The sequence below is a fragment of the Zootoca vivipara genome, chromosome 4 (genome assembly GCF_965207765.1).
Source record: "Zootoca vivipara chromosome 4, rZooViv2.hap1.1, whole genome shotgun sequence".
NCBI lineage: Eukaryota > Metazoa > Chordata > Lepidosauria > Squamata > Lacertidae > Zootoca > Zootoca vivipara.
The window spans coordinates 96,294,189-96,306,365 of record NC_142587.1 but is presented as its reverse complement, the minus strand read 5'-3'; the positions used below and the strand labels follow the sequence as shown (position 1 = coordinate 96,306,365).

The window sequence follows — 12,177 nt, the reverse complement described above, 5'->3', positions numbered from 1 at the left end:
TGCCCAGAGTGGCTGGGGCAACCCAATCAGATGGGAGGGATATAAATAATAAAATAATGGTTATGGTTATGATTATGGAATAGGACATCCCTAGTTTCATCAGATAAAATTTGGAGGGTAGATACTGAGAGACAGTCTAATAATAAAATAGTCACCATAATACCAGTCACCGCCCACTCACTGTCACAGGAGATCTGTTGTCAAGCTGAAAGGTGGGATATGAAAGAAATGCGGTACTGTATAATAATAACACATGCAAATAATAATATTTATCGACATGATTTTTAAACCCACAATTTATAAGGGGAGTTTCCTTTAAGGAGCAAACATGTTATTTCCCTAGCGCAATGCATTGTGGGCCATAGCATCCCTAAGGCCTTCCTCATTTGTTGCTATGGAGACGGCCTCCCCGCCCTACTTTCGTCACGTGACAAAACATAGAGCACGTGACGCTTTCTTTTCCGCCCCTCCTATTCCATTCCTCCCCCCCCGCCCAGCCCAGAACGCCTTTGGCTTACCCGTCTTTCACTATGATCCCCCGTCGTCCTATCGCGAATGGCTTCTTAAGCCTTCGGTCCCGCCCCTTTACGAGCTCGCCGACCAATGAGGTTCGGGCTCTGACTTCGCGGCTCTCAGGGCTCTTTGACAGAGGCGGCGTTTCCCCCCTTAAAAGCCCCGCATACAAACAGCGGCGTCGCGGACGTCGGATTGGATCGGCGTTGCCGCGGACCAATGAGAACGCGTCGTGGCAAGCCGGAGCCCCGCCCCTCCGCCCCCTTGAGCCAATCAGCGGGCGGCGTGCCTCCGTTGGCGTCTTCCTCCGCGGTTCCCTTGTCGCGCAGCGGTACGGGGCAGGAACATGGCTGCGTGAGGGAGCGAGCTGTCGGTCTCGGATCATTTCGGGCGGTTGAGGAACGTCGCCCCCCCCCCCGCCGTCATCGTTAACCCTTCCGTGCCCGGCGGCGGCGAGGACCCTGAGGGAGGGGGCTCAATGCGCAGGCGCGAAGGCCGCTCCCGCCGGGACGCCCCCCGCGCCCCGCCAGCATGAGCCAGACCGCCGCCGTCCTCCCCCCGCCGGGCCCGGCCTCCCGCGCCCTGCACGCGGAGCTGCCCTCTCAGCAGGTGGGTCTCCGCCTGGGGTGGGGAGGGAAGAGGGGAGTTGTGTGTTCCGCCCCCCTTCCTGGCATGTGCACCGGGCAGGAAGAGGTTAATGGGCCCCGGTTTGTGGAGAAGGGCTTAGCAGCCTTGCAAGTAAGCTGGCGAAAGCGACTCGCTTGCACGGAAAGCGAAGGTTGGCTTGGCTTCAGTCGGCGGAGCAGGAAAGTCTTAATCCCAGAGCCACGGGTTCAAACCCCGCTTTGGGCAATGGGTTCCTACATTGCAGGGGGTTTCGGGCTAGATGGCCCTCGGGATCCGTTCTAAGTCTGCAAATCTGATGGACCCAATTGCTAAATGTTGTGCAGCCCTTCCGTTGGAGATTAATTTGTTCCATCATTGTAGGGTGAAGAAAACAAGGCTGGTATGAATGGAGGCTGCACTTGCCTACTGTACATGCATTTGTGGATAATGTTTCTGTTGGCTTCTTTGCAGTCATAACAGCCTCCCAGACTGGTTTACGACACTCAGAAATAAGGCGATTCCCCCCCTAAGGCTTGCAATTTAAAAGAGAAAACGAAAAGGAAAGCATTTAGAAGTGGGGGGGGGGGGAGGTAAACTCAAAGTGTTCTCTATGACAAGTGGAGATTAAGCAAATTATATATGAAAACGTTGTTTATCTAGCCCACCCACCCCAGCATCTGAAACATTGGGAAAAAATAGGGGAAGGATTGTAGCATGCTAGTAGAGTGTCCTACCTTAGTTTCAACCCATGGCATTTCCTGGAGAGCTGCTTCCAGTCAGTGTGGACAACTAGATGGACCCAATGGTCTGACTTGGTATGAGGAAGCTTCCTATTTTCATGTAGGGCAGGGGTGTCAAACTCAAATTCATCGGGGGCCGCATCAGCAGTTTGGTCACCCTCAAAGGGCCGGTTGTGTCTGTAGGACTATGTGTCCACTCTTTATTATCATAAATTATTGTCACTGCATTCAATTATTACTGTTTTTTGTAATAATGTAAGCTCATTCCCGCCCCCACGCGGATCACATTCCCGCGTCGTGGCGCGTGTGTGGGAGGGGATGTAAACGAGGGAAATTCGAACAAAAGGTGGGGATCGACGGCTTCCGGGGGGGGGGGGCTCAACTAAACCTTCGGCAGGAAGGAGAAAGCCACTGCTGGGATTAAAAACCTGCAGATGGAAAGAGGGCTTCCCTCTCCCGCCCTACGCACACCCAAACCCCGCTAGGCAGGATGCCACACGCTGCAACCCACCCCATGCTTTGGAGAGGGGCAGGAACATGCGGTGCAGCGCCAACTCCCTGCTTTGCTTTTGCATCCTCCTTCCTCAGCGCCAGAGTCCCTTCCCCTCGCGCTGAGGGAGAGCAGCGGATTTCCCGAGGAGGAAGGCGGCGGCAGCCCCAGCGGACGTGCATCTTCGCCTCAGAGCTGCTCTTCCCCCCACCCGTGCTGTTGTCGTCTTCACCGCCGCCTCTCCCTACCGGGACTGCAGGCAGAGGAGGCTTGAAAACCTCCCCCCCCCAAAAAAAATTCCCCTCCCACCTACTCAAACCGCGAGGCGACTCCATCTGGAGCCCTACATCACGAGGGGCTGAGAGGAGGCGGCGGCAGAGCGGGAAGAGCAGGAACCCCCGGGGAGCAGCTCCGCCGGAACTGAGAAGCCAAAGGGCGGCTCGGGGGTAGGGGGCAAAGCAAAAGCCAGGCACCCTCCCAAGTGTCTATGAGGAGAAAACTGGGGAAGAGGGAAGAGAAACCCGGCTCCATCAAGAGAGCGACTGTTGCGCTTCGCCTACTTCCCCCTCAGGCTCACTCCGCGTCCCTTTCGCCCGCTTGCTCGCCCACCTCCCGGATGCAGCCGAGGAGAGGAAGGGAAGCGGCGGGCGGTGGCTCCCCAGTGCCGCCTCACTCGCTCTCGGAGACAACAGCAAAGCCCGCCAAAAAAAAAAATCCAGCGCTGCTCCGTCCCGGCACCAACTTTGCCGGCGGCGCCTGTAGGGCTTTCCTACCTCCTCGGCGGGCTTCCTCCTCCTCCTCCTGCATCTCACTTCCCCATCTGGCCGCTGTGCCACCGCCTCCCTCAGCCTCATTCGAAATTGAAATTCCCTGGCCAAGGCCGTCAGCGCGGCTCCAGCGCCCCGGCCTCCGCCTGCAGCCCCGCCCCCGGTTTTGACCCTCGACCAATCGCAGGCTCCAGAACTACTGTCAGCGGCTATTGTCGGCGGTGGCTACGCAGGCCACATGACGAGGTCTGACGGGCCGGATTAGGCCCCCGGGCCTTGTGTTTGACACCCGTGATGTAGGGCATCTTTGAATGACAGGGTATTTATTATTAAATAAATTATTATGAAGGTATTTTGCCTCTCAGTAGGTGGTTGGTTATGAAAATGTATTTTTGTTTGGATGATGCATGTTCTCTCACCATGCTGCTCCCCCCTTCATGTGGAACATTTTTTTTCTTGACCAAAATTGTTTTCGTTTAGTCGTGTCCGGCTCTTTGTGACCCCATGGACCAGAGCACGATTATAAAGGAAATGAGAGGAGAGCCATTTTTTCTCCCTTTACACTAGCATTCTTTCTCCTCCCTCTTGTTTAACTGACTGGTGTTTTTGTAAAGATCTTGTTGATGTGACTTTTGCGGTACTGTGAAGCTTGTTTGGAAAGGGACACGGAGTTTCAGCAAATCTGCAATTCTTCTGTTTGATGGCTTACCTAAATATAGCATAGTGTGTTTGTAGCTTCAAAGCTCAGATACTTTAAGCTTTCTTTTTGAAGTTCTGCTTCAATCAATGGTGGAAGGGCTTGGTGATCAGTATTCAGTTGGCAGACTAAAGATATCTCTTTTTTCCATTCTGTTGTTTGGAACATGCTTTGTGAAATAGAATCTGCCACTTGATGCCTTCATGCACGCTTTGAGAATGCATGTGTACCATTAAAAGTTTGCCAAGAGAGGAAGTAGATACTGGTCAACTTACTCTGTGATTGATCCCACTTTCTTCCCTTACCTACTCCACAGTTGCAAGGATTTCATTTAAAGCATGGGTGAAGAACCTGTTTCTCTCTAGGTTTTTCTGGATACCAGTGTCTTTCAGCCCTGGCCAGTGTTACATTGGTAAGGAGTGATGGAAGTTGCAGTTTAGTTACATTTGAAGGGCCCTGAGTTCCCTATCCCTGAAACTCGATCTCAGGACGCAATGGAGAAACGTGCTAAGAGGAAGGCATGCTTGGCAAATCCACACCGTGATCAACTCCCGCCTGGAAACCAATGTCCCCACTGTGGAAGGACGTGTGGATCCAGAATTTGCCTCCACAGTCACTTACGGACCCATTGTTAAAATCGTGTTTATGGAAGACAATCTAACTTGGCTATGAGTGATCGCTGAAGAAGAAGAAGATCCTTGATTTAAAGGATTAGGCAGAGTCTCTGCTTTAAATGTTACCGTGTTTCTCACAAAATAAGACACCGTCTTATATTTTTCCTCCAAAAAACACACCGCGACTTATTTTCAGGGGATGTCTTTTTTTTTAGTTAAGCTTTTTTTTATTTTATTCCACTTTTTTATATAAAAAAATAGAGCATAGGATGCATAGGATTAGTCATCATGACTTGATTTCAGAGATAATTCTTCATGCTTTCTGATTATTCTCCTACATTTGATGTTGTTATTATGTATGCAGGCATGGCATTTTTAGGCACAGCACCGAGCCCCGACTGAGCGGGACCCGGCAAAGACAGCAGCGCGCGCTGTGCTGAGCCCCGACCCAGCCGGACCCGGGAGAGACAGCAGCGCGTGGCACACCGAGTCCCGACCCAGTCGGGGCTCAGCGAGGCGCGCGCTGCAGAAGCGCCATGCAGACCTGCTCCCACCACTAACAATATCCCAGTACGTCTTATTTTTGGGGGATGCCTTATATTTTATTGCCTCCAGAAAATCGTGCCATGGCTTATTTTATAGGCACGTCTTAAAATGTGAGAAACACGGTAGCTGCTTGGGTTTTGCTTTCAGTTACAGAACCTCTAGTATCTCCCTGACTATTGCTTATCTTTTATGAGCTCTATTTCTGTGGCACTCAGTTGTTGGCATCCATCTGTCTCGAGTGACAATAAAGTGCGCCTCTGGGGGTGAAACCACCAAAGCAGCACCAAAGTTAGCTCTCCGGGGTGCAAGCCTGGGCAGTATGTATGGAGGTGCTGGGCTGCCCAGATGACAAAGCCTACGCACCTCGGCCTTGCTGATGTGGTCCAGAGCATAGCAAGACATTTGGCGCCAGCAAAATGTTGGGCCTCCTTCTGGCGCCATCCAACTGCCTTAGGGGCTTCACTCTGGATTTGTGTAGGGTTTGCTCCTTAGCCTTTTCTTCTCCTGAAGATAACCTGCAAGGCAGCTAGCAGAGGATTAGGATAATAGTTTTCCTCCTTCTTCTAGATAAGCTACCTTCCCAGGTTGATGAACCCCAGCTACCCCTCACTTCCTTCTGCAGTGTGTGCGGAAACTGTTGGGAACAGAAACCACCTTCTTCACCCACTGTTGGTCTTGTCTGCTCAGTTTGTTGGAGCCTGTCTTCACAGGCAGGGGAATTCCCAAACCCACTGAAAGTTTGAGACCCATTGGCTTGCCCTCACTTGGTTTAGCTGGACAGTCGAACCATTCCTAGGGTGTGTGGCCGCTGTTGCCTACTGACAACTTCTAGGAGCCACAGGTGAGAGCTGAGTGCAGGGTGGGGACCAAAGGTGGACAAGCCACCCCAGAAGGAGCCCACCATGTCTCCTACCAGTGGCACTACTCCTCCCTTAACACCCCACTCAGTAGCTGCTTGGTTGATATCTAGTTCTAACAAGAACAAGCTGGAATTTCTGGGGCAGGAAATAGTTATAAACAGAATAAGAAATTGAAAATATCATAACATCTTCAATTGGCTATTAGCATATTAACCTTGATGCCCACTTTTGTTTACACTGCCAAGCAACAAACCTCTACATTATTAAAAGTAGTGAAGCATTAGATGTGTGTTTATATTAAAATGAATGTGAACTTCTGAATCTTCGGAGGTAATGAGGTTCTTACAGGTCTTGGTCTTTCCTATTGGCTGTGACTAGGCAGCCTAGTGGAACAAATAATCCCTATAGCCACAATTCCCCTTGGAAGGATTTCAGTAAAAATGTTGGGAGCAGTCACGCTGCTGTCAGTTGATCTCTCAGAAGTTGCAGAGCTGCTTTCGGATGCTTGTTTGACAGATATCATGCATTTCTACTTAAAAACAACCCATTCCACGGCTGTTTTCTCTTAGTTCTGGTTGAAATGATCACAAGTCTTTGAAGATGGATCTCTAAGGTTTATTAACACATGTGGTAGCCATGCTATAATCAGCCAGCCCATGCTAACTTGGTTCTGAGAATGCTTAAAACTCCTAAATTTTACGCTCCGCTGTACAAACTGGATGGTGGAAAGTTCATTTCAAATACTTGAACACAAGTACTTATAATTGCAACACCACTATACTACACACAACACTGAGATATGCTGACTTCAAAGGTAGATGCAACAGTGTAAATATACAACAGTGTAAATATTTGAGATCTCCATCAGCTTCAACCATGGACCATGAGTAGTTCTTGCACTCAAGCAAGTTAGCTTTCTGCACTGCCTCAACATTTCAAACTGATGTCTGAAAGGAAAAGTGTTGCCTGTTATGTAAAAACCAGTACAGGTAATGGGAAAGAGAATACTGCTTGCATTAGAGTCATTTACTTCTGGTTTTTGGTTTTTTCCAGTTGTGGATGGAACATGGTTTCTTGCATGTGGCAATGGGTTTCATGTCCTGAGTACCTGTGGGGATTACATGACTGTCTATTATAGAACTTGTTGTTGTTTAGTCATTTTGTCGTGTCTGACTCTTTGTGACCCCATAGACCAGAGCACGCCAGGCACTCCTGTCTTCCACTGCCTCCTGCAGTTTGGTCAGACTCATGTTTGTAGCTTTGAAAACACTGTCCAACCATCTCGTCCTCTGTCGTCCCCTTCTCCTTGTGCCCTCAATCTTTCCCAACATCAGGGTCTTTTTCAGGGAGTCTTCTCTTCTCATGAGGTGGCCAAAGTATTGGAGCCTCAGCTTCAGGATCTATCCTTCCAGCGAGCACGCAGGGCTGATTTCCTTCAGAATGGGTAGGTTTGATCTTCTTGCAGTCCATGGGACTCTCAAGAGTCTCATCCAGCACCATAATTCAAAAGCATCAATTCTTTGGTGATCAGCCTTCTTTATGGTCCAACTCTCACTTCCATACATCACTACTGGGAAAAGAACTAGATATCTCTAAATTGATATAGGCACAACTCTTGTGATTTTCTGCAGATATTGTTGTGGCTATTCAAGGATTGCAAAATCGTTTGGCAAAGGGGTTCCATTCTTGTGGTCAGCAGGTTGGAGCAGGAAACTAATTGTCTGCTTAACATGGTAGTTAGAGCTTTTCATTTCTTTGTGTATGTGTGTTTTTAATAAGCCCATTAGTTTTAAAACAGGGTAGAACTTTTACCTGTCAAGTCCTCCTTTTTGTCTGGTGGTTGTTGGATAACAAGACTTTCAAGATGTCATGTTGAAAGTGTTGGTGCACATGGAAGAATAGTAAACTTTGTATTCTTGTATCTAGGGAACTTTCATATCCCCTTATTTTTTCAGTTAACAAGAAATGAGATTTCATTCTAAATGCCTTCTGCTTGGCTGGAAATTGGCCAGTTTACTTATTTAACTTTTGAGTCCTGTAAATTTCTTCAAGCCGTTAGCAGGTTTTGGACCAGAGGAGGTTTCTTTTAAAAACTTAGCTTGTAGCTATGCCTGGAGCAAAGCACATTGATACTGTAGTTTTCTCCAACCTCACTGTTGTATGATATCCAGACTTGTTTTGTTTTGTTTTCTGGTGTTTGTGAGGACAGCTGTCAAACTACATTGTAGGCCACAGGGAAAATTGTGTGGTTTGGCATCTGGGCAAGGGACTGTTTTTGACACAGGAAGGTGTGGGAGGCTTTTGAAATCTGTGGAATATATAAATAAACTCGTAGCTTTCTGCTAAAGCAGCTTTCCTAACTTTTCTATGAGTAGAAAGTACGGTAGGTATGACGTCCATACATACCACTTTCATTTCCCCGCTAAGGTCTTTGCTTTAACCCATCTAGATGGGCGGAGTACAAATAATAAATTAGTATTATTAATTGCACTAATATTTGCATGTGAAAAATGTGTAGCACAATCCTAAGCATGCTTCTACTGAAGTAAGCCCCACATATTTAGGGTTGCATTTTGCGATAGTTCCTGCAAAGTGGAGTTAGCATTTTTGAAAGCAAAAAGTGGACATTGCCGCCTTTCTGGCGAGAGGCTTCTGGCAATCCTAGTTTAGAACTGCAGCATCTTCTGTGAGTTGAACTTTCCTGCCAGTTGTGCTTTATCTCTTGGGGCTTATTTGTACTTCTGTTCCTGTGGTCTGTTAAGAGCCCCGGGATTTTGAAAGAAATAGCTGGGGCAGTGTTAAAAACTCAGATATATCAGCTAGGTGCCAAATACCTCCTTAAGCCAAGGTTACAGTCTCCAAAACGGAATGCTTAGTTGACATTTTGGGGCCAGGAGGCTCGAAAGTCGTATTTTTCAATTAAACTTCTTGGTGCCTGAAATCCATTCTGATTGTGCAGATAAAATATAATGGATAGAATTCTACAGGATGTGTTGCTAGTGTGTGAAAACAGTCAAGAACCATGAACCATGCGCCTTCACATGGTGGAGACATGGCATCTTCACTTGGTTGCAAGTTGCCAATAAAGGTAAAGGGACCCCTGACCATTAGGTCCAGTCGTGACCAACTCTGGGGTTGCGGCGCTCATCTTGCTTTATTGGCCGAGGGAGCCAGCGGGTCATGTGGCCAGCATGACTAAGCCGCTTCTGGCAAACCAGAGCAGCGCACGGAAACGCCGTTTACCTTCCCGCCAGAGCGGTACCTATTTATCTACTTGCACTTTGACGTGCTTTCAAACTGCTAGGTTGGCAGGAGCAGGGACCGAGCAACGGGAGCTCACCCCATCATGGGGATTTGAACCGCCGACCTTCTGATCGCCAAGCCCTAGGCTCTGTGGCTTAACCCACAGCGCCACCCGGGTCCCTGTAAGTTGCCAATAGTCAGGTGCAAAGTCCCCCTAGCGAATTTTGAGTGCTGAGTTGGAGAGGACTTTGCCGGTTTCCTTACTTCTTTCTCCAGGGGAGAAAGCAAATGCCCCAACATGACTCATATACTGCAGCGGCCAACACATCTGACACTAGTACGGTATGAGGCTTCTGGTTGTTGTCTAGCACTATTCATGAGGAAAAATGAATAGAAGGAGTTGGCTACTATGATGAGAAGTTTGATTATTAATTCAATTGAAACTTTTATCAGCAAACACCTATACAAAGTAACAGTTACACTTTTTCAAAGCTGCGTTGTGAACAAAGAAAGTTCAACAAGAATGTTTAGTAGCAAAAGAATACAGTAAGTGTCATTTAAATAAAGCTATTTTCAGTTTGTCTAGACAGTTGTCCTTAATTCCAGGAAATAAGTTCTGCAACTCTGCAGGATCAAGTGGTAAAACTGGGTGGCATGATTTTTGCCTTTCTTATGTAGTGACTATGAAGACATTTTGGCACAACATAAAAGCACGAGAGGGAGCTTAGCATCGTGGCCTAGGAATTCTTTGTGATTGCAGTGGGGAAACCTCTGTGCCTTTAGGAATGGGGACCTTTGTGTGCCAGTGAGAAGCAGGTTCCCTGAATTTGGTTGGTGCATTCTGGTCTGTCTACCCTCCTTCCTTTCAGATAGTGTTTAATCAAGAGGTGCCAGGGTTGAGCTTAGCTGGAATTCATAACCCACTTCAGCAAACTGGGTACCAATTGGTGTACTGTACTTCTGCATACTTGAATCCCTAGAAGATCTAAATATTCAAATTGTGTTGCCTTAAAAGTTGTTGGGTTGGAAACTTGTTTTGGACAACTTAAAACAAACTTTTGAACAGTAATTGAGGTCTTCAAATAAGCAAGTATGGTAGGTACCGTGTTTCTACAAAAATAAGACACTGTCTTATATTTATTTTTCCTAAAAAAAAAAACACTATGGCTTATTTTCAGGGGATGTCTTATTTTTTTCCTCCTGTCGCGGCCGGCATTGCTGCTGTGCCCATCACTATGCCTTATTTTCGGGGTATGGCTTATATTCCTTGAATGCTTAAAAATCCCGCTACGGCTTATTTTATGGCTACGTCTTATTTTCGGAGAAACAGGGTAGGCTGTAGTAGTGCTGTTCAGGTAAAGGTAAAGGGACCCCTGACCATTAGGTCCAGTTGCAGACGACTCTGGGGTTGCAGCGCTCATCATGCTTTATTGGCCGAGGGAGCTGGCATACAGCTTCCAGGTCATGTGGGCAGCATGACTAAGCCGCTTCTGGCGAACCAGAGCAGCGCACGGAAACGCCGTTTACCTTCCCGCTGGAGCGGTACCTATTTGTCTTCTTACAATGTGATGTGCTTTTGAACTGCTAGGTTGGCAGGAGCAGGGACCGAGCAACGGGAGCTCACCCTGTCGCGGGGATTCGAACCTGCCGACCTTCTGATTGGCAAGCCCTAGGCTCTGTGGTTCAACCCACAGCGCCACACGCTTTGTTGGTAAATCTGCTCTATAATTCTCATGTCCAAACCTTCTATAACTAATTTAGAAAAATCACACGAAGAGATTAAGGCTAAATTGCCAAATTCTCAGCATGCACTGTACATTAGAAATATTCTAATAGGCAATAAAATTAATCAGGATATGAAGCATAATGAAACTAATACGTGCAAAGAAGGACCAGTTGAGAATATTAATATCCATGGCAACACTGGCTAATTTGTTTTTCTGCAGAGGCAATCACATTTGCACATCAAACAGAAGACAGAATAGATAATGTTCCAGAATAATTGCAGCTAAACCATGCTGTACTACTTAGCTATTTGATAACCACAATTTGTGCCTGTAGAATTTCACCATGCATTGTTCCAGTCAGACTTCAGATTCAGGCACATTTCATGGTGCTACCGTAGTAGTTGTCAGAGTGATAGGGAAGGTTTATCAATTAGTAACTTGGGCAGCTTAAATATGTCAGTCTTCTGGTGTGGTGTTAGTCATGGATCAATTGCAGGCTCAGATATTCTCCAGGCTTCCCTTGTCCGGCATCCGCATCCATCGAGTGCAGAAAGAACTTTTTGTATTGTGTTTACGAGGGCTGAATTACAAAGAAAGTGCTCCGTCTTAACTTTTCAGCTTCAGGTCCTCGTAGCCTGCCAAATGGTGACTCTTGTGCAATATGAACAATACAGGGGAAATGCCTGGAATAATCTGATACTTGAAGGCACAAATTGCCAAAGAAGATACCCCAGGAGCTTCTCCAGCACTTATTTTGTAAGCCTACACGCTGCTTCTGGAATCCTCTTCATGAGGTTATAGCAGTTCTGAGTTCACCCTCTACAGATGGTACACCCCACCAGCTCTCTGAAGCTGGGTAATCCCCCTTCTGTTATTCTGGAACACTTACCTGTAGTTGAAACCTGGTGGTGCAAAGAGAGGACAGAGTAGTTCAGGAAATGGTTTGAGGAAGTGGCAACCCTTGAAAGGAGAGCTTTGAAGTGTAGGTAGGGGATCAGCTTGAGGGGCTGAAAGGGTGTGCACTGCTTATGTGACATTCCTCCAGGCAAAAGTGAAAAGAGAAACGGGATTCCACCTAAACATTAGGAAGAACTTCCTGACAGTAAGAGCTGTTGGGCAGTGGAATTTGCTACCAAGGAGTGTGGTGGAGTCTCCTTCTTTGGAGGTCTTTAAGCAGAGGCTTGACAGCCATCTGTCAGGAATGCTTTGATGGTGTTTCCTGCTCGGCAGGGGGTTGGACTGGATGGCCCTTGTGGTCTCTTCCAACTCTGTGATTCTATTCTACTCTGTTACTTGTAGGTCACCAGTTGAGCACAGCCATATTTAGACAATGGCCGGAGACCACAGAGAGAGAAGGCATTCCTATCCATATTG

At 47.5% G+C, this 12,177-nt stretch overlaps 1 protein-coding gene across 1 annotated transcript in view; it reads left to right on the top strand.

Annotated features, from left to right (window-relative positions):
- Positions 1-625: 625 nt before the first annotated feature.
- Positions 626-12,177, top strand: part of UVRAG (UV radiation resistance associated) — an 89,511-nt gene continuing 77,959 nt past the window's right edge. The window contains exon 1 of the mRNA XM_060273928.2: positions 626-1,122. Within this exon, the coding sequence (XP_060129911.2) occupies positions 1,045-1,122 (78 nt within the window). The 5' untranslated portion in view covers positions 626-1,044. The remainder of the gene's footprint in view (positions 1,123-12,177) is intronic.